The sequence below is a fragment of the Trematomus bernacchii genome, unplaced genomic scaffold (assembly GCF_902827165.1).
Source record: "Trematomus bernacchii unplaced genomic scaffold, fTreBer1.1, whole genome shotgun sequence".
In the NCBI taxonomy this organism is placed as follows: Eukaryota; Metazoa; Chordata; class Actinopteri; order Perciformes; family Nototheniidae; genus Trematomus; species Trematomus bernacchii.
This window is the reverse complement of record NW_022987739.1, coordinates 29,082,306-29,106,181: the sequence shown is the minus strand read 5'-3', so window position 1 is coordinate 29,106,181 and position 23,876 is coordinate 29,082,306. Positions and strand designations below refer to the sequence as shown.

At 41.1% G+C, this 23,876-nt stretch overlaps 1 protein-coding gene across 1 annotated transcript in view; it reads right to left on the bottom strand.

The window, feature by feature from the left end:
- Positions 1-23,876, bottom strand: part of adcy5 (adenylate cyclase 5) — a 116,615-nt gene that overhangs the window by 19,431 nt on the left and 73,308 nt on the right. The window contains 6 exon segments of the mRNA XM_034146278.1: positions 420-442; positions 3,699-3,836; positions 7,157-7,298; positions 7,390-7,548; positions 8,111-8,238; positions 9,982-10,093. Of these exon segments, the coding sequence (XP_034002169.1) occupies positions 420-442; positions 3,699-3,836; positions 7,157-7,298; positions 7,390-7,548; positions 8,111-8,238; positions 9,982-10,093 (702 nt within the window).

The window sequence follows — 23,876 nt, the reverse complement described above, 5'->3', positions numbered from 1 at the left end:
GAGACGCAAGGAAACCACGAGAAGCAGGGAAATGAGTTTTAAGAGCAATGGGACGTCGTTTCCTCCGGAGCGTCACGTGAAGCGACGTCCGTTTGTGATGACGCCGCACATCTGATCGTCTGACAGCAGCCAGATCAGTGCATGCGCTGCATCGTCCAATCAGTGAGTGAGGGGGCGGGGCGAGTGTCTGAGGATTTCACCGGAGGATGGTCTGGTGGTTCCTCGATCCTCGCTCCTCGATCCTCCGGCACAAATAAGGCCACTGGGACGCTACTCAAGATGGCGCAGACAAATCAACTTCCGGTGATACCGAACCCGAGGAGCGAGGAAATGAAAAATAACCGAAGTGAGACGCACCCTCAGACAAAATCACAGAGCAGGATGAGACACTTTACAGTTGAGAAAGTGTTTTTACTCACTTGTCTTTAGGGTCTTCAAAGCCCTGCAGGATAGAAAACAGAGAGAATTAGCTCGAGGTAAAAACTGAAACAGTCAAAACCTGAATCAATACCTTTATTAAACTAGACTGGACTCACTTTACTTCTAATAAAACCATTCAAAAAAGGAAATAGTCAAAGAAAATCTCTAGTAATTGATGAAATATATTCACAAACAGCAAATAATAAAGTAGAAATACATCAAATGTCCGGTTATAAGACTCTAAAACATATTAATGTGTTGATTTTCTCTGGTTTATTTCTCACTGTAAATGTATTAGACTTTAGTACCAAGTTCCCTTTGGGCTCTGTAACTTGTGATGAGCATTTCAAATGTTATTTCTGACGTATTTTAGACAAGATAATGAATAGAGAATAGCCAAGGCATGAAGAATAGACAGATGAATTAATATTGTGTTTCTTGATTGAAAAAATAGCTTTTCTCAGACCTCTGATTGGACAACCGTTCATTCTAATCAATAATAATTGGCACATTTTAATGCTGGCACTCTAATTTAGGAAATTGGATGTCTGACAACATAATAACTAGTCTGAGAAATGGAAATGAATCAGAGAAAGGTTTCCTGTAGCTTGATGCAAGTCAGCAGGAAAGAAATCCAGAAGGTGTTCGGCTAAAAAAAGACATTTGCGTCAAACTGGGCTGAAAATTGTCGCCACTCTATTTTAATCTTTCCCACTCTCAGCTCAGCTCAGCAGGAAACACACACTGTGGCTAACAAGCAATTATATGAGAGGGACTGGATGTTTCTGAACAGATTCAGACACAACAAGTGACGTAAGAAAAAGATGAAACAATAGAGGTTCCAGCGCTGAGCAGAGACAAAGAGGATGACTTTTTATTTCCCCAAAGGTTCATACCAGGATGAACAAGGAGTTGCACACACACTCGTGATGAAGTCAATGTTAGCAACGTATGTCCTTAGTTTCAGAAAGGTGAAGTTACACTAGGTTATCACCATCGTTCACCAATAATTGCAATTCAATAATCCTACATTTTGATCCAGGAGCTTCTGCTTTAATCACAAACTGGTATGCATTCCTTTAAAAGTATTATAACGGTTCCCTTTATTTGTATTATACTCATACATCCGGCACTGAATGAAACCCTTGTATTTAGGCCTGACTTTGAATCTAACGCACCGCTCTAGCTCCCTCTTCTGGACAAACATATCAACATCAGAGCTGAAGGAGAACAGCTGGAGTCTGAGATATCATATTTTTAAGTTCCTATTGAAATATTCTGTTGAAAACTACAAGGCCCACAATGCAATTCTCTCTCTGGTTGATGCCCCCTTCTTTTAAACTCCACGTCACTAAGGTGTAACGCAGGCTTTGAGTTACACAAGCTTCTCCTACACTTTAGATAAGATAAGATAAGATGTACTTTATGAATCCCAATTTGGGAACATTGTTTTTGTTGCAGCAGCATAAAACAAAACAAGGCAATGCAAATAACAACAAATTAAAAGAGTAGAAATAAACAATTCTAAAATAGAAATATCTCAAAATAGAAATAGAAATAAACCAGCACTAGAAAGTAAGAAAGATATACAGATGACCGTGAAGTATTGTAAATATGGAAGTAAAAACTTTGAATTACACGAGCTAAGAATTCATTCATAGTGCAGACAGATCTTCCTATTATGTGACCCTCCTATAGCTGCTCTAAATAGATTTTTTTTTTAAGGTAAAGTCCTTTTTTTAAGGTAGAAGTAAAACTTAAACAGTACTGTGGCTGTGGATTGAGCTTTTTGAACACTCTTCCTCATTATAGAATGACTGAGAGAGATGGGTGGACTGATGATATGAGAATAAACCAAAAACAACTGTGTGTGTGTGTGTGTGTGTGTGTGTGTGTGTGTGTGTGTGTGTGTGTGTGTGTGTGTGTGTGTGTGTGTGTGTGTGTGTGTGTGTGTGTGTGTGTGTGTGTCCATTCACTGAGCGAGTCAGAGAGCTACAGCACGTGAATGAAAATGAATCTGGTCACACCATTCTGCCAATATCAAGCTTTAGAGAAGGGTTGGGGGTCTTTTTTTATTCCATGCAGCAGCAGACCAACAAGGTGTTTTGGTCGTCGCCTAAATGTTGCTTCGAGTGCCTCTGAGAGCCAGAGGTGGGAAGTAGTGGAGTACAAATACTTAGTTACTGTACTTCTGGTATCAGTACTTTACTCCACTACGACTTTTTACTTGACTTCTTACATGTTGAACACAAATACCTGTACTTTCTACTTCTTACATTTTGAACACAAATACCTGTACTTTCTACTTCTTACATGTTGAACACAAATACCTGTACTTTCTACTTCTTACATTTTGAACACAAATACCTGTACTTTCTACTTCTTACATGTTGAACCCAAATACCTGTACTTTCTACTTCTTACATTTTGAACACAAATACCTGTACTTTCTACTTCTTACATGTTGAACACAAATACCTGTACTTTCTACTTCTTACATGTTGAACCCAAATACCTGTACTTTCTACTTCTTACATTTTGAACCCAAATACCTGTACTTTCTACTTCTTACATGTTGAACACAAATACCTGTACTTTCTACTTCTTACATGTTGAACACAAATACCTGTACTTTCTACTTCTTACATTTTCCAAACAGGCTGGTTCCTTTAGTTTGAATGTGTGTTTGGTGGCGTGATCATTATTATTTAGAGTCATTGCGTGCCTATTGATTTGAACACGATCCGTGTATCCATCATTTCCTGGTCTTCTCTAAAGAAGAGGGACCAATGAAAACGTTGTCATGTTGCCGTTGTTCAGCATGGAAACATTCATTAGCTAACAATGACATGATTGTTCTATTAATATAAAGGGAGGTCAGGTACTCTTTAAAACAGCTGCTAGTTATGGGTACTTTTTACTGAAGTACATTTCAAAGCCTCTTTACTTTTACTTGAGTAAAGAAGTTTAGTCAGTACTTCTACCAGAGTATTTTTAAACCCGTGTATCTGTACTTCTACTTGAGTAAAGGATGTGTGTACTTCTGCCATCTCTGCTGAGAGCCTCTCAAAGACCAGGTTGAGTCACAGCTGCTTATCATGACCGCAGATCAAAGGATTCTGGGTATTAACAATGTGTTGGCTTCATCACCAAGTGAGTGCTGAGATAAGATAGTGACAGGGGGAGTCACCTGGCTGTGGCATTATGATAATACAGTTACTATATTAGCAGCCCCTGCAGAGCAGAAGGTCAGGACACTTTTTAAAATCCTTCCTCACCATCCTCTTCATCTCCTTGGACACCTGGTTGCCGCCCAGATGGTTGTAAAACGGTCTGTCGGTCCAATGGCCGCTGTTGTGCGTCACAGAGTTTGCTCTCTGTCGATTCATCTTGGCTATCATGGCCTTCTCATCTTTCTGTAGGAAATAAGGATTTAATTTATCAAGCACATTTGATTCCAAAAGGCAATTCAAAGTGCTTTACACAAGCATTTAAACACAATAAAAGTAAATAAGCCAAATGAAATGAAAAGAAGGCAATTCAAAAAGACATTGAAGGAAGTTAAAACATGTGGTTTAATGCTCTCTTGAAAAGCAGCAGTAAATTGGCTTTCATCGCCTTTCCCTCCTTCTGTAGGGAATAAAGATACAAGGGTATAGAAACACTTACATTACAACATCTCAGTCAAAAGATACACTTTATTTACAGCCACAAATGTCTTCATAGTGTTTTGGCTAACAATCATGCAGCTACTGAAATATGATGATTCATATGATCTGTCTACATCCATTGGCCGATAGTCAACGAGTACAATTACTGTGCTTTTGAACACTTTTGAACCACTTATATTTTGTAATTCTTTGCTTTTTAAAGTGGGTCAATTAGTTGGGACCTTCTTCAATAAATGATACAGTAAATGATGTTGTCAAATTAGCATTTTCTTTTAATTTGTCTGTACTTACAAGTGTAGTTGTCAGACCATGGAAGTCAATAGAGCCTTATTTGTAATTCTTAAAGCTCATGAAAGTTTGTGTTCACCTCCAGCGACAAAACTAACATCGTGAAAGCTCAGAAGAAGCTCATTATTACCTTACATTACATTACATTTAGCTGAGGCTTTTATCCAAAGCGACTTACAATAAGTGCATTCGACCAAGAAGATACAAACTTGAAGAAAACAGAATCATATAAGTACATCAGGTTTCATAGAGCCAAAACATTTCAAGTGCTACTCAACTGGCTTTAGATAAGCCAGTCATTTATTAGTATATAAGTGCTTTGTTAGTCATTTTATTTCTCGAAGTGGAGTCGAAAGAGATGAGTTTTCAGTCTGCGCCGGAAGATGTGTAAGCTTTCTGCTGTCCTGATGTCAATGGGGAGCTCATTCCACCATTTTGGAGCCAGGATAGCAAACCAACGTGTTTTTGCTGATGGGAACTTGGGTCCCCCTCGCAGTGCGGGTGCAGCGAGCCGTTTGGCTGATGCAGAGCGGAGTGCACGTGCTGGGGTGTATGGTTTAACCATGTCCTGGATGTAGGAAGCGCCAGATCCATTCACAGCATGGTACGCTACTACCAGTGTCTTGAAGTGGATTCTAGCAGTTACTGGAAGCCAGTGAAGGGAGCGGAGGAGCGGTGTGGTGTGGGAAAGTTCTAGCAATATCTCTGAAATACATTCTAAAACTACACGATACAATAGCCATGCTGTTAATCAATGCTCCTGTTCACTATTCTTGATGTAAAGCTCTTCTGTTTGCATGGAAACAGCTGATCCTTAAGACAAACTGTGGTGTTGAATCATGTGCAAATCATGATGCTAAGTTGCATATTAATCCATTTCTTTTTACTTAATCAGTTGATTGTTTACTTCACGGTATTTAGCCAAATAATCTAATATGTGCGAACAATCAGTCCTTCATGTTCACACATTTTAAACTCAATCCTTTTCTGCTTGTGATGCTTCCTATCATTAAAATCACACACTCGCTCTAGGATATACTTTTGCAACCAAAGAAAGAACTAAAACCAAATGGAAATATCAGACTGTACAATCCCCCCCTCTGTCTCAGAGAAAGAGAGGAAGATTTCACTTCACATGACGCGCTATCTATAGTCCCAGCTTGTGATACTGCTGCAGGACAGACAGCTGATAAGAGTCATAAACAAGAGAGAGGGACTAACTCCGGTCACATGGACAGAAGCCCAGGGTATAAACAATGATATGAGCAACATGGACTGGCTGTGTGTAGATAGACTCTTACGGCCCGTCCACACAGCAGCGTTAAAAAAATCTTCCAACGCTTCTGCCCATTCACTTTGAATGGGGTGACGTCACTTTGCCTCACTTTTCGCCGAACTGCATTGTGGGAAGCAGAGCGGAGATTTCCAGGCATCTCAGGATTCAAAAGTTGAGCAATGTTCAACTTTTGAAGCTGAGGTGGAAGCGTCAGCCAATCAAATCCCGTGTATGCAAATCTGACAGTTCAAGCGCTAGCCAATCAAACCGCGTGTATGCTGGGAGAGACGTTCATTTCCTCATATTCCAAAAAATGGAGGAGAAATTAGTGGTAGGGAATCACCCGGTGCTTTATGACCAGTCCCTATTTACCTACCGGGATACAAACCGGAGGAGCCAGGCATGGAGGGAGGTGGCAGAGACAGTGGTAGGTTTTCGCCTGTTTGGGGAGTTTATATCCAGTTTACTTCGGGCTTTTTTGCTTCGTATGTCGGGGGCGGGAGATTCATGTGATTGGTTGTTGGTCGCGTTGCTCGCAAAAAATCCCCAAGCTTCAGATACGCCCACCTCCAAGATTTTTTTAACGCTGCTGTGTGGACGTACCGTTAGTTCTACCTGTGATGATGTTTAAGAAAGGGATAACGTAACTTAAAATGAAGGCAGAACTGATCAAGGTTTTTCTGTAACTGTCCAAGTCTGTTCACAATTTATTTTTCCATTAATCAATCTTTAAACACTAAAGAGCCCATACTGTGTTCACGTTAGTTTGTACTTAGTGTTCACTTCCTGTTTGTCTTCTTCTACTGTTCCCGTTAGTGTTTACTTCCTGTCTGTCTCCTTCTGCTGTTCCCGTTAGTGTTTACTTCCTGTCTGTCTCCTTCTGCTGTTCCCGTTAGTGTTTACTTCCTGTTTGTCTTCTTGTGTGGATTTCTCCGAAGTTTAATGCTCTGTCTATTAACTGTTTTCCTCTCTTCTCTTGCTCTGTTTTTCTTTTCTTTACTGGGGCCATCATCAATCCAAAGTTTCGGGCTCCCCACAAATAAAAAAGTGCATTTTTTGTTTGTTGTCCACAGCTGACGTTAAATCGACCGGACTTTCTGCAGATTGATATGACTGCAAATAGTCCCTTGATCCTCCTAAGCAGCGGTCTGTTAGCGAGAATTAACAACCTGACGGAATGTCCAAATTGACCAATCAGAATGGAGTAATCAACTTTGCTGAGTAGGCTAATAGAAGATGTCACGTACTTTGCTTCAGACTAATTCAACCCCTACAGAGAGGGTCATGTACCGTCAGCCCTCAGTTTCAGATTAAAACACAGCTTAATTAGTCATACACATGTTTTGAAGTTTCTATCTTGTTTGAATCATCCAATGATTTTAATGGTTCAAAATTACTCATTGACTCAAATGACAAGCCAAGTTATTAAAACATCATGTAATGCTTTGTATAAAAACAACCAGAAATCAGCACACATTTCAGACAATATTGAGTAGCGTACCCTTTTCTGACTGCATCCCACAATGAGGAAGGTTTCTATGTTGTTCTTCTTCAGGTAGGCATTCCTGTCTCCCCCTGATCCTTGCTCCACATCGTAGTCTCCATTCAGATAATTCAAAGTGGACTTGGTGATATGGATTCGTCTGAAAAGAAGACACATAAACACATCTGTAAATGTACATTTTTCACAGGTTTCCACAGGTTTGTAGTAATTTTAAAGTTGCACACTCATACCCAGCTTGGCCCCCGGCCTCCATGTGATTGGCTAACGTGACGTCATTGGACCAGACGTCAAACTGCCACTTCCTGAGTCCCAGCACCCCACAATGCACTCTGCCGCTGTGGATGCCCACTCGCATGTTCACGTTCACCCCGGTGACCTCACGTACCAGCCTGAGGAAACACATCAGAGACAATGGATGAATTAGTAACGTCAGCAGTAGCGGGTAGTGGAGCTCCTCCAACAATGCAACATATCGAATCAAATACAAAAATACTAAATAGTGCAAGAAGTCTATATAATGGAGCAGATTTGAGACAAGATCTTCCATTACTATGGAGAAGCAGCGTTCAGTTATTATGCTCCGAACATCTGGAACAAACTCCCAGAAACCTGCAGGTCCGCTGCAACTCTGACTACTTTTGAATCCAGGCTGAAGACTTTTCTATTTGCCGCTGCTTTTAATTGAACTATTCACATCTCACACTGCACTGTAACGTTTATTCATGTACCTGTGTTATTCATGTTTTATTATCTTTGCTTTTAAATGAGTGTTTTTAAATGCCATTTTATAATATGTTTCTTAATGCTCGTAATGTCTTTCACTTTTGTAAAGCACTTTGAATTGCCTTGTGTTGAAAGGTGCTGTATAAATACATTTGCCTTGCCCACCACTTTACCTAATTAGGCGTTTTAATTGCAGCTAACTTGCCCTTTTGACCCCGGGTAACTTACGAGATGGCCTCGATCATGTCCATCCCCATCTCCACGCAGCAGCTGGCGTGGTCGGCGCGGGCCTCTGGGAGCCCGGAGACGCAGTAATAACAATCGCCCAGGATCTTTATCCGCAGACAGTGGTTCTCCTGAGGGGAGAGAGAGGACCACAGGTGATAAGAACAACCACTTATCATGCACTAATGTTCATTTCCCAAAGATATTGAAGTGATATTGAAGTGACTGTTATTTTGTATATATTATATAATAATAATAATAATATTGGGAGGAATGAAACCCTCTTTAATGGTCACACATGCAGAGCACACAGCACACACAGTGAAATGTGTTCTCTGCTTCTAACCCATCCTAGTACCAGGAGTCTAGTACGAGGAGCAGTGGGCAGCTATTGTACAGCGCTACGGCTCCCGGTCCAAGCCCCTACTGACTGAGCCACTGCCGGATATTGATTGTTGTGCTTATATTTAGGTCTCAATGTGTGTGCATATGTATAAATAGGTGTGTACATATTTTTATATATATTTGTATTTTTGTATTGGGGATTGTGGGAAACTGTATTTCGATCTCTCTGTCTGTACACACAAACTGCTGTTGTAGGAGGAGGCGGAGAGACACATATATTCTTTTATATTACATTACTCTCTGAATAAAATGTATTATTATTGTTAGTAGTAGTATTATTATTATTATCATTTAACTGACAGATTTGGCTTGATTGATACTAAATCACAGCATTACAACTATAGCTAAATATATAGCTTTTATTTAAATATTTTTTCTCAATAACTACAATTGTTTCGTTATTATTATTATTATTATGTTTTTATTTTGGATGGTTTTAGGAGGGATATACAGAATATAATATAACGCTATTTGAAATTGTACTTTTTAGATAAACAAATAAGGGATGAAATATAAACAAATACAGATATTTAATAAAAGACAATCAAATAACTGCATGTGGGGTTAATCATTATTACATTTTTGCACCTCACAATAAAACACAAATACATGGAAAGCAGAATTTCTACAAGAGTTGCATCTTAGCATTGATTTCACAAATTAGCATTAGAGCTTAAAGACCTCACAGCGGCGTGTGTGTGTGTGTGTGTGTGTGTGTGTGTGTGTGTGTGTGTGTGTGTGTGTGTGTGTGTGTGTGTGTGTGTGTGTGTGTGTGTGTGTGTGTGTGTGTGTGTGTTGTGTGTGTGTGTGTGTAGGGTTTATTGGAACAATGTGTCTCATAGATAACCACCTGAAGTATCTCCTCTAGCACATGGCTCTGGGGAAAACACCAAAAAGACCCACTGTGTAAAGAGCACTGTGTGTGTGTGTGTGTGTGTGTGTGTGTGTGTGTGTGTGTGTGTGTGTGTGTGTGTGTGTGTGTGTGTGTGTGTGTTTGTGTGTGTGTGTGTGTGTGTGTGTGTGGGTGTGTGTGTTCCATCTGGCATGACATTGGCCCTGTTTCACTCATGAATATTGATTAGCACATTATTTCACCTTTCAAAAACATTGAATACTAGCTGTAAAAATAATGACGCTTCTGCACGAAGTAAAAATAAAATCAATATTCATGAACGCAGCCTCTATGAAGCTGTGGTTCACATTTGAGTGTGAGATTTGAGATGCAGCTCCTCTCCTTAAAAAGCTCTGTTAAAAGTTCTGTTACTTTTGGATTACCTCAAAATGAATACAAGAGAAAAGGAATCGGCTAAATCGGCTGCGATGTGGTCAATTATATTTCTATATTTTCTGTCCCATCAATCTGGAAATTAATTCTGCTTTTCTTTGATATTTGCATAGGAGTAATCAGCGAATACTCTCAAAAACGAACCATTATTGTCTATGAAATAAGGTTCAATGTATATCCTTACCGCTGCCAGTTTGTCAAATCGGGCGAACAGTTCGTTGAGCGTCATCACGAGCTCCTGCGCCGTGCACTGCGACGCCAGGCTGGTGAAACCCTCGATGTCTGCGAACAGGATGCTGAGGAAACACAAAGAAACACAAATCAACATTTTTCAATCTCACAGTTAATAGTGAAGTTGATTGGTGAAGCTACAGAAAGACATGTGATTCCTTAGTGAGCACCAACAGATGTGTATACGTCTGCACACCTATACCGAAAACATCTTATCACACTAGATACATTAGAACAGAAACAACTATCCAAAGTCAAAGTTATTTTTTTGCATGTTTGTCCCGTGGCTGTTTGGCTTTCCTTCCCAGTTCAACGACTTATATGGTTACATGGCGACTGTCTTTTTCTATGTGACAAAGACTTGCAATATTTTCAGGGTCTACCTCCTACAAACCCTGAAAAGGATAAGCAAATGAAGAAGAAGACGAGCAGCAGGAGAAGTTTTACTGTAATACTACTTTGGTCGATATCTTACCAAGTACCAGGATGTACCACTGAAGCCCCTGATGGAGGTGATAGGTGTGAGACTGTGGTCGAAGCAGCCTTTACAGTCATGTCTAAATGTAATACAATGCCTGTAATCTGGTTAGCACTTGTTTTAGCATTTGTGCTAATGAGGTCTTGTCCTGGCAAAATGTCACAAAGAGTGTGTGTGTGAGTGCGAGTGTGTGAGTGTGAATGTGAGTGTGAGTGTGAGTGTGTGTGTGTGTGTGTGTGCGTGTGTGTGCGTGTGTGTGTGTGTGTGTGTGAGTCTGGTTAGCACTTGTTTTAGCATTTGTGCTAATGAGGTCTTGTCCTGGCAAAATGTCACAAAGAGTGTGCGTGTGAGTGCGAGTGTGTGAATGTGTGTGTGAGTGCGAGTGTGTGTGTGTGTGAGTGCGAGTGTGTGAGTGTGAGTGTGTGTGTGCGAGTGCGAGTGTGTGTGTGTGTGTGTGTGTGTGTGTGTGTGTGTGTGTGTGTATGTGTGTGTGTTGTATGTGTGTGTGTGTGTGTATGTGTGTGTGTGTGTGTGACGGTGAGAGAGAGAACTAATTCATTTGCAAGTAGCTTTGCACAAAAAACTAAATTAGCCTCCCTTTCCCTGAGAACAGGGTAAACCGATACAGCAAAGGATCTTTTTTGCGATTGTGAATTTTTCATTACTCTCCCAACACTGGCTCAGCAGCGGGACAGATGATCTCTCCGGGCCTGAATCGCTCGCCTCACAAAGGAAACGCCGGACAAAGAGAGCAGGCTGACAGGTGGAGAAAGAAAACGCTCAGCTGTGGGAGAGCTCCAGAGAAACCCTGCAGCTCGTCCTGAATGGATCGAGTTGTTCTCTGAGCATCATAACCTCCACCACACAGTCATATCTCGCGCTTGACATTTCTTTCTTCAATAAGCATATTTATTCTCTGGTCGCTCATTTCCTCCCGGGGTGAAACATGTGATAAAACATGACTTGTGTGTATTTTTAATACTGCTGAACACTGGTTTTCTTCCAGCAACTCCGACAGAAACTCACCGGAGCTTGACTCAGCTCCCTGAGGGATCATGGTTTTATTCAGTCCTGTGTTAATTGACCTGGGAAGGGAGAGGATGTATTGTTTTAATTTATTTTATTTGTATTTCTTTTTTATTTAATATTATTTTCTTTTTGTTGGTTTGTTTTTTGTATTTTATTTTTATTTTTTTGTATTTTGAAATACTTAAATATTCTTATCGTGTTAATTATACGCCTCTTAAATCCTGCTCTTGTTAAGTTTTGGTTACAGATTGTCTCTCCAACTTCTTACACACATAACTTGAGTGTAAAAATGTGCCGAAAAGAGACACAAATTAAAGATTCATTCTCTAGACAACACGTTGATGTTGTTATTTGAACATTAATTCGACTATGATGGTCGTGTAGTTAAAATCTAATACCACTTATTTAATCTGGTGAATCACTTAAAGGTGGGGTAGGTAAGTTTGAGAAACCGGCTCGAGATACACTTTTTGTTATATTCCATGGAATGCTCTTAACATCCTGATAGCAATGAATATCTTAAGTGCTTTGACAAAAAATCCATAAAAAAATATCATCAGTGGAAGCCGTAGTACTGTAAAAAGCCAACCCAGTCTCACGGCATTTCGTGTTATTAGTCACGAAATTAATTTAATCTATTGATTCGTGTTCACCAACACGATTTTCGCATTTTTTTCGTGTCACACAGAACGATTTTAAAAGCAATGTATTTCTATTGGTAGTATGTTTCGTGCCTGCAACACGTCTTTTTGTCCGGTCGGGTCTTGGAAGACCAGAAGCTGTGTGGTTCATAAAAACATGTTCTTACTCAATATCTTACCCTAAGCCTAACCCTTTTTATTTTAAATTGTATAATGTCTGAGTTTTGTTGCCGTCCGTGAGGAAAAGAAATGTCTCAGAGCCTCAGAATACTGAACTCTGTATTTTTTGTCATCTTTTTTTCCTTCTAATTTGTTATTATTTGGTGCAGGCACGAAACATACTATCAATATAAATACATTGCTTCTAAAATCGTTTTGTGTCAGAATACTTAAATCTGTATTTTTTTGTATCTGTTTTTCCTTCTAATTTGTTATTATTTACATTGCTTTTAAAATCGTTCTGTGTGACACGAAAAAAATGGCGAAATCGTGTTGGTGAACACGAATCAATAGATTAATTTCGTGACTATAACACGAAATGCCGTGAGACTGTGTTGAAAAAGCACGACCAATCATCTGAGCCGGCCCGGCTAAAATAACTGGATGGCCTACCTGCCTGTCAGCCTTCCATCTGTGCACAAACTTATCTCGTGCCCTCATTGGTCATGTGCGCATTCGTGTGTGTTGGAGGAGGGGCTCTGTGAGGAAGTGGCAGATTTTTTCCGGCTGTGTATTTTCAAATTCTAGCGCACTCGAGCTGGTTTCTCCAAAATTACCTACCCTACCTTTAATACAAACGGATGATTTTATAAGATGTGACGACCGACATCTTTAGCTTAATTCAAAACAATAATATCTTAAAAAATGACATTAGGTACATCCTTAAACTTGCTATAAACATGAGCACATCGATTGTAGTCATCCAGTACGTTGACTTCGTATTGTATAATACACTGTACAGTCTATGGGGGTTGTAGTCAATATATTGTGTTTTCCTTCGTGTGTGCTCTATTTGTAAAGCAGCTAGCCGTACTGCTGTTTCTTAATGTATAGATATTGTATTCTATTCATGAGTTTTTCTCCTGCAAAAACCTTAATTTTCTTGTGGTTACTGGCAAAGTGATCTGTTCATGTTGCAGAGGATTATCCTTTATTACATTACATGTCACTTGTTAGACGCTTTTATCCAAAGCGACTTACATACTCAATACTGTGGGCAATCCCCACAGGAGCAATTTAAGGTGAAGTGTCTCAGGGACACAACGACATGCTGACTGCAGTGGGGTTTGAACCTGTGACCCCCTGATCCGAACACCAACGCACTAACCCACTGCACCACACGTTTCCCGTGTTTATATTACAAACCTGAATTTAATTCGAACTCATAGACAGGTTTGGGGAGTTACTGTTTACATGTAAAGGGGACAGTATTCCCTTACAGTTACATAAAGAAAGATGTAATCAGATTACTGTTGGATTTCTAGCAGGGTAACAACCTTAGAATACGTTTTAAAATAAAGATCGACCTCTATTATAGGTAGACATACTGCCTGAACGATCTTTTTGGCAGTAGGTGGACACCTGATTTAGTCAACAAACATACTGTGTTTGCTTTGAATTCACGTGTTAAACTAAAACAGCATTTAAGAAACTATACTATGCCAAGCTTATCATTTAATATACCACATTTATTATCCTAAATATCTTGGTTTCTAAGGTCACATTGTTATGTTGTCTTACAGAAATACACATAAGTGAAAAACATCTTATTGATTTGCACAACATACTTATTTGTATTGCATTTGATTTAACCCTCCTGTTGTCTTCGGGTCAAATCTGACACACACACACACACACACACACACACACACACACACACACACACACAAACACACACACACACACACACACACACACACACACACACACACACACACACACACACACACCACACACACACACACACACACACACACACACACACACACACACACACACACACACACACACACACATCCACAGCACACACACACATCACACACACACACACACACACACACACACACACAACACACACACACACACTAGATGTGTTCCCTCCCCTTATGTGCCCATCCCCCAATGTGAATCACACCTGGCACTCACAAACACACACAAAACAATTTGACACATTTCCCGCTCTTATGTGCCCATCCCCCCCACATGGATCACACCTGGCACACGCAATACATGTTCAGTGTCTATTCTTTGTATATTTACTGCAGTTTTTCATGTATACCAGTAGTCTGATACAATATGTACAGTTTGAAAGGGTGTTAAAGGACATTTGGTGATGATTAATGGTTCTTGTGTTAATGTAATAGCAGTTAAAACAGGACCGGTCAAATTTGACCATGAGCACCAAAGTAAGGGGGGGGGAATGAAGACAATAGGAGGGTTAAAGGGAATCCTAAAGTAACAGAAAGTAATCAGGTTACATTACTTTTATATTGTGATACTCAGATAAAGTTACTGATTATATCTTTCTACAGGTAACTAGTAAAGAATCACATTTTGAAAGTAACCCTCTCTCCCTGCTCACTCTCCAGCTGCGTCAAACCCTGTTGTTGTTTGATCTTGAGATATTGAAACAGATGAAATGTAAAAGCGTCTTTCTGAGTCAGACCTCCAGGAAGGACAAAAGAGAGAGCTATAAATAAACAAAGGTTTCAGACAAAACAGACTCACATGAAGCTCACACGGTGCCAAGAACACGGTGTGTTTGTAAGTATGTGTGTGGGCAGGAGCAGCAGGTGTTCATGTGCATGTAGACGGGCTTAGGGAGTCATGGATTACATGTAAGAGGATACAGAAAAAAGGAAACTGTATTCTCTTAATGTTACATTAAACAAAGACGGAATCAAACCCTATTACATTTCTAATAATCAGGGATTACCAGCAGGATTACAGCGTTAGTACAAACCTAAAAAGATCATATAGTGTGTGTTGTAAAGGATCAGATGTTGTCTCTTCTCTGTCAGCTGTTCTGTTCTGTAGGATAATACTTTACGTGTCAATCCATACTTCTACTGCCTGAATCTGCTTTATGGTTTTCACTTTCTTTGCTTCATTTGTTCTGTTTTTAATTCAGCAGGTGAACCTATACGTTCATAAAATAGTGTGTGTGAGCTTAACTGTGTGTGTTAAACTAAAACGGAGCATTTTCTGTCAGCTCAGATTTGATTTCTGCTTTTTTAAACTGTAGTATGTGCTCATGTGTTTTCAGTGTTGGTGTATCGGCTCAATATGTTTCATGAAAGGCAGGTTTTCCTATAAATACAATCTGTTCTGATCCTAAATATGTTGGTTTCTTCTTTTCTAAGGTTGCATGGTTCTGTTGTCTTACATAATACGCTTAAGTAAAAAAACATCTTATTGATATTTATGTTCTCCTGTATTGCATTTGATGTTGACTTAATGCCGAAGTAACGTAAAGTAATCAGGTTACATTACTTTTATACATGATTAAGTCACTGATTACATATTTTAATTCAAATCAAAGTTTATTTATAAAGCACATTTGAAAGCGATTTTTGGTCGGGCCAAAGTGCTGTACATGTAATAAATACTACAATCACATAAAAACACATTACTACAATCACAATAAAAGACAATAAATTACAACAGATATAAAAAAACACAGGGAAAAGTCAGGAGTCGTGCTCCGCTCTGACTAGAAGGCCAGGGAGAAGAAGTGTGTTTTAAGAGTAGATTTAAAAACCCCTAGGGTCTGGGCCGACCTCACATGGAGGGGCAGAGTGTTCCAGAGCCTAGGGCCAGCTGCTGCGAAGGCTCGGTGCCCTCGGGTTTTGAGCCTGGTCTTGGGCACTACCAGCAGCAGCTGGTCAGCAGACCTTAAAGCTCTGGCTGGGGTGTAGCGCTGGAGGAGTTCAGCTATATAGGCCGGAGCCAGCCCATTTAGGGCTTTGAAAACTGTATTGTAACACAGTACATATTTAGAGTAACCCTCCCAACCCTGCATGTAGTCTGGGTTTGTGAATTCATTTTGTTTGAGTGTTAGGTGAGTTTTTGTTCAACTCTTGTCTTGTCAGGAGCACTAACATGTCCTAATGAACCTGACATGTCCTAATGAACCTAACATGTCCAAATGAACCTGACATGTCCAAATGAACCTGACATGTCCTAATGAACCTAACATGTCCTAATGAACCTGACATGTCCTAATGAACCTGAGGTTTCAAGATGTCTACATTTCCTCAATTTGGGTCTCAGGCTGAGAGGATTAAGAGTCCCCGCTCTGGGGTCCACATTTCTGAGAATAATTGATTGGTTTCTGTGAACTGTTGCATGGGAGCTCGAGTGAAAGCAGACACTTGAACAGTGTCTGAGAGGGAGGAAAGAGGGAGGAAATGTGTTCTGGACCCTGTCCTTCTAATAAAAATAAAAACATACATAGTAGACGATAAAATACTTCTACCTAGCAACACATGAGGAATGTATATTTGCACATGCACGCATATCACGTGATCCGGCAGTGGCTCAGTCAGTAGGGGCTTGGACTGGGAGCCGTAGGGTCGCTGGTCCAAGTCCCCGACCAGACCTAAATATGGAGTGTGGACTTCTACTTGGAGAGGTCCCAGTTCACCTCCTGCCCTGCCGTGGTGCCCTTGAGCAAGGCACCGGACACCCCCCTTCCCCCCACACTCCCATTGCTCCCCGGGCGCTGTACAATAGCTGCCCACTGCTCCTAGTACTAGACTCCTGGTACTAGGATGGGTTAAAAGCAGAGAACACATTTCACTGTGTGTGCTGTGGGCTCTGCATGTGTGACCATTAAAGAGGGTTTCATCCCTCCCAATTCTATTCTATTCTATCATTATGCAGAATCTGTTTGTTGACATTACTTTCTACCCAAATTCAAAACTGGTCTCAAACTCAAAAGAGCATCATAGATGTATCTCCAAGGCGTTCCTATTCTAACAGAAGTCGCTGTGTGGTTCTCATTCTAAGCTCTTTCATGTCTGTGTTGCTCTCTGTCGGTGAAATGATTCCCTTCGATCACTGCGGGTTCAAAGAAACACACAAACATCAAATAACTTGAAAGCGTGTTAACCCTTTACATCGCAGCTTTATTTATTTAATGGCAATGTGAGACTCTCCTCTGCAGTCACTGTGTCCTACCAAAGCTACATGTTGCGTACTAACGAGTGACTTCACCAAGTAACGGATTAAATGGGACTTAAAGATCCAGGGTCTCTTTCTCGTCTCTTACTCTTTGCTTTTGTAGCCCACCACCCACTGTCACTGTGATGTTACACCAGGCTGTAGGAAGTGGCCTCACTGTCAGTAGGGATTTATAACCTATCAGTAAGCTCAGGGAGTAACAGATACATTATACAAAAAAAGGTTAATTGTATTCCCTTAAAGTTACATAACAAACATCAGATTACTGTTCGATTTATAAAATTGGGGATTACTGTGACCCCCCCCCCCCCCCACTGTCTGCTGAACCCCATGCTCCACTATTGCCTCGCCAACCTCCGCCAGAAGTCACACACACACACACACACACACACACACACACACACACACACACACACACACACACACACACACACACACACCACACACACACACACACACACACACACACACACACCACAACACACCACACACACACACACACACCACACACACACACACACACACACACACACACACACACACACACACACACCACACACCACACGTTAAATACACGTGAAGATTGGTGGCGATCATAAACATTTTCCTTTGAGTTACAGCGATATCATGAGGCTGGGGAATGCGTTGCCATGGAAACGCTATATGACGAGACAATCAAATTTGGCGACTAGTATCGGTAAAAACATTTGAAACACAAAGATTTTATTCTGCTTATAAAGTCACAAAGTGGGAACAATCAATCGCACTTTCCCTTTTACCATTTGTAGTTTCCTGCCGCTAAGCATGCTGGGAGTTGTAGTTGTATTGTGTTGGTGATTCCATGCAGGTGTGTGTGTGTGACATCACTGGAATGACAGCCTCACATACGAGATGACATCATCACTATGTCATCATGATAGTCACAGGTGGCTTTGGTGTGTGTTCCGGAACTCTCTGTCTCTCAATAGTAAGAGAGACCTGATCTGTATTCAACCTTCACTCCAGATCGTTTAGTGATAGACGCATTCAGACAACCTTCACAGTCTTCTAGACAGACAACTTCTTCCACGGACACACAGATAATTTGTACCTACGCACAACACAAGAATACAGACTGTGCCATGGATAGAAGAACCAACCAGAACCAGAGGGGAAACCCCAGGCACTTTGACCATGGAGCTGAAGCTGATCATGCTTACAGGCAGATCCACTGCAGAAATGGATGGATATACGGCCTGGATGAGTTTCACATGGCTTTAGGGGAGGAGAGGGCTGGCTTTGGCCACAGGATGCGCGAAGAAAAAGACAACGTCAAACGTCTTGAGGACCTCCTGAGTAACAGGAACTCAAGGTTTGACCAAGACAATAAAAGGCTCTTTAACGTCATCCAGTACCGTGTGGCAGACATCTCACGTCTGAAGGAGCAGATGGAAGCTGCAGAGAGCCAACACAAGCAGCAGCTGGACGACATGGTGGCAGAGCAACAGAAGCTCTCAGACCAGAACAACTGAGGTCAACCTGGTGAACTCAAACCTGCTGCAGAAAAGAGAAGAACAACTCCTTCAGTGCGAGGAAAAGTTCACCAAGAACCTGGCAGAGAAACACGACATCTGGGAGAGTGAGAAACTACAGATGGAGAAGAAATACGAAGAAGTGACTCAGGAGAAGAACGACCTGCACAGGAAAAACCTGAGCAGAGAGACTGAGTTTCAACAGCTGGAGGCTACAACTCAAACGGGTGGAGAAGCAGAAAAATTACCTGGCCAAGAAAAACAAGAGCTGCGAGACGGATGTCAAACAGCTGAAGGACCAGATGAGAGAGCAGGAAGAGATGTTCTCCAAAGACCTGGCCCAGAACCAGGAGAGCTGGGAAGCCAAGGTTAATTTGGTGGAGATCAAATTAAAAGAAGTGACCCAGGAGAAGAACGACCTGGCTCAGAAACACCAGAGCAGGGAGAAGGATCTGAAAGAGGTTCAGGCTGAATTAAAAATGGCAGAGGATGAGAAAAAGGACTCTGCCAAGAAAAACCTGAGCCTGGAGAGCGAAGTCCAACTGAAGGACAGACGAGTCAAGCAGTTGGTGAACGGTTTGGATGAACAGAAGGAAAGGTTCTCCAAAGACCTGGCTGAGAAACAGCTGAGCTGGGAGCTGCTTGTCCAACAGAAGGAGAAGCTTGTCAAGCAGTTTGAGAACAAGTTGGAAGAGCAGGAGGAAAATGTTCTCCAAAGATCTGGCCCAGAACCAAGAGAGCTGGGAAGCCAAGGTTAATTTGGTGGAGATCAAATTAAAAGAAGTGACCCAGGAGAAGAACGACCTGGCTCAGAAACACCAGAGCAGGGAGAAGGATCTGAAAGAGGTGGAGACGAAATTAAGAAAGGCAGAGGATGAGGAAAAGGACTCGGCCAAGAAGAACCAGAATCTGGAGAGCGAAGTCCAACTGAAGGAGAGGCAGGTGAAGCAGATGGAGAACCAATTGGATGAGCAGAAGAAGATGTTCTCCAAAGACCTGGCCCAGAACCAAGAGATCTGGGAGACCAAGGTTCATCTGACGGAGACACGATGGAAACAGGTGGAGGAGCAGAGGGACGACCTGGCTCAGGGACAACTGAGCTGCGAGGCCAAGGAGGAACAGATGGAGGAGGAGAAGAAACTACTGGAGGACCTCTGTCTTCACATGAAGAACAAGAGCAGAGGTTTCTTCTCCCGCAGGAGGGACACTGAGGACAGAGACGTCACCTTGCAGAAGATGAAGAGCAAGATGGTAGAGAAGGAGGATGAGGAAGAAATCAAAGAGGGCGGGAAGCTGAGGGGAGAAACAGTGCCTCAAATGAGACTGAGAAGATGGAGGCTGGTGATTCAGCTCTGGCTGGACAACAGTAACTCCCTCTTCCTCCCCTGTTCCTCCTCCATTTCCCTCACCTCCTTCCTCCTACCTCACCCGCCTCCTCCCTTCACCTTTTTCTCATGTATGGTTTTTTCCTGGTACTCAGGGTTTCCAGTAATTCAGATAGGATTAACAAAAAAACATCAATATTAAGTCCCTCCTCAATTTAGCTCACCCTCTCTCACCTCACACATAGTTTTCACAATACAATTAGGATTACTTATATATGTTGGTGGTTCTCGTTGGTGGTTTCAGAAAAAACCCTAGGTGACAGGGCTTTCAGTGTTGCAGCTCCCAGACTGTGGAACAGCCTCCCAGTACATATCCGGACTGCTGAGTCTATTGAACTTTTTAAATCTCAGCTAAAAACTCACCTCTTTGCACTGGCTTTTAATACTAGTTGAACATTACATTTTTACATTTGTATGTGTTTTTTAAAATATTTTTCTAGTTAGTGTGCTTTTTATCATGTTTTTAATTATTGTTTTATTATTGTACTCCCATTGTGTTATTTAATATGTATTGCCTGTACAGCACTTTGGTCAACTGAAGGTTGCTTTAAAGGTGCTATATAAATAAATAAAGATTGAGATTACAATTAGGATTACAATCAGGATTACAATTAGGATTACAAAGACTTGATTTAAAAATAAAATTCAAAATCAAAATCTAATGTCCATGTGTGTGCCTCACTGTTGTAAACAAGTACAGTATAAATTCATTACTGTTTTACATGTTGGTTACTAAAGTATTTTATTCATTCAATTTATGTGTTAATCAACTTTCATAATAAAAGAACCCATGGTATGAAATAAAAGATGTTTGTACAGATACTTCTTGGTGTTTTTATATTTGTTTCACTCTACACGTTCAATTCCATTATTTCGTTTTTTTTAAATAAATGGACTGTACTTATAAATTCATTTATCAGGTATTTGACGCCTCAAGCTCTTTATATACTACGAGTCATCACCCATTCATACAGAGCAGCACCACACACACACACCCACAACCACACACACACACACACAACACACACAACACACAACACACACACAACACACACACACACACACACACACACACACACACACACACACACACACACATCACACACACACACACACACACACACACACACACACACACACACACACACACACACACACACACACACACACACACACACACCTCCATCCTTCAGTTCATCTCGATCTAATCCTGTCCCATGCTGCGTTCATTTCCTGTTTCTTTCATTGCTCCATCTGTCTTTATTTCAGATTGTTGTCAAGTAGACCCTGTTGAATCCCCTCTCATCTGCACAAATAGAAAATAATAACACAGTTTGTACCAGGAGCATCTGGACACATGTTCAGGACCGATTCAATTTGGGATGAAAATCTAATTGTGATTTTTTTTTTGACTGATATTTCAATTGCGATATGATTCAAAATGTGATCATATTGAGGATTAGTGCCAAACAAAGTATGTAACTTAAGGATGTGTAGGGTGGGGCATCTCTACATCCACATCTTTCTTATTTCAGAACGGTAATTTGACATGTTTTGCCTTTAGTAAATAGTATGCTCCTATAATTGGATATAGTTTATTTGCTATTTTGATACATTTCCTTACAATTGTTCAGCTTTTTATGGAATCTTTTCAAGCTGAATTTGACCATATCTGATAGTATAACATGTATGTGTTAGAGCTCTAGCCAATAGAAGCGCGAGTGTTACATAGTGATGTCACACAGGGGGGGCTGGGATATAACACACTACAGGAAAGGGAAAAAAACAAGTACCCTTTAACCATTAAAGTGTATAACAGTGATTTTTTGCACCCCAGTTAGATTATCGACCTCACCTCAACAGTATGTTTGTTGCATGTGTGTCACCATCTGCTCATCAAGGACAGATCTCAGGTCAGGCCTTGTCTCCAGCAGCTTCAGCAGCACAGCCTTATGTAACACACACATAATTAACGGCCTCACACACACTTACACCGTGTGTACTCAGTGTCCTTACTTCAATTAGAACAAGAGGAACAGAGGTGAGGTCAGTCCCTGTGATTTATGTAATGTTATTTCCATGTACCTCACTTCAGGGTGATGCTGGCCTACATAACAGCAGCTACAGTCACGGCACTGTGTTTCAGAATATTTCCCAAACTCTCACAGGGCAGCAAAACATCCTCTGGCAAAACACCTTGGTCAACACACACTTTGGCCTCCTAGCTGGACATTATTTTACTCCAGAGGATGTTCAATATTTAATAAAGGCATAATGTGTGTCATTTGTATTTGTATTGTGTCCCGCTGCAAGATGTCCCGGCCTTCACTTTAATATGTTTCCGCTCCTTCTCTTTGGTGGTAGCAGTGGGAGCTGTCACTTCTCTTCCTGTTGTTACTCGGCCTCTCAGCAGAGCCCCAATTACCAAAAGCAAGGTCACACCTGGTTAGCTCCCCATTAACCACACAGTTATGCCCACAGACAGAATTCAGCCAAGCTTAGCGGATGTTGCTAATGTGCCGCCTACTCCCCTGTGAGTAAAAAAAAAAAAAAAACCTAGAGCAGGAAAAAAAAAATTCGTTTCCAGCTGGAAATGCTAGCTATTAGTTTCTCTCTTTTCGTTATGTTAAGTGGAGGCATTGGGAAATACCAACCCAGACATTGAAGTAAATGTTCATAGTGGCTAAATGGTGGTACTACAACTTCCACGCAAGTCCATTACCCATATTGACATCACTATGTAACACCCGCAATTCTTTTGGCTAGCGCTCTAGCACATTGTACGTGATAGCGAAGGGGCGGGACATCTTTAAGCGGTTGACCAATCACAACGGAGCCAGCCAGCTAACCAATCAGAGCAGACTGGGCTCTGGTTTCAGACAGAGGGTGAAAAGAGGTGCTGCAGCACAGGCAGTATGAGAACAATAAATAGCTTTTTGAACATTAAAGCATGGAGACATGTCCCAGTAGAGACACTACATACTGATATACACCTGAACATCAGCAGGAGAGGACTCTTTAAAGTAGAGACACTACATACTGATATACACCTGAACATCAGCAGGAGAGGACTCTTTAAAGTAGAGACACTACATACTGATATACACCTGAACATCAGCAGGAGAGGACTCTTTAAAGTAGAGACACTACATACTGATATACACCTGAACATCAGCAGGAGAGGACTCTTTAAAGTAAAGGACACTACATACTGATATACACCTGAACATCAGCAGGAGAGGACTCTTTAAAGTAGAGACACTACATACTGATATACACCTGAACATCAGCAGGAGAGGACTCTTTAAAGTAGAGACACTACATACTGATATACACCTGAACATCAGCAGGAGAGGACTCTTTAAAGTAGAGACACTACATACTGATATACACCTGAACATCAGCAGGAGAGGACTCTTTAAAGTAGAGACACTACCAGTGGCGACTGGTCATTAGGGGCAGGTGGGGCACAGCCCCACCTAGTGTCAGCAGAAAGTATTACAAATAATGATTACAAAAATGCAAAAAAAAAAAAAAAAAATATATAAAATATATTTTAAGATCATGTTTAATCATCTGATTCGTCTGTACATTGCTGTTTTAGTCTGTGTTCTTCTAAT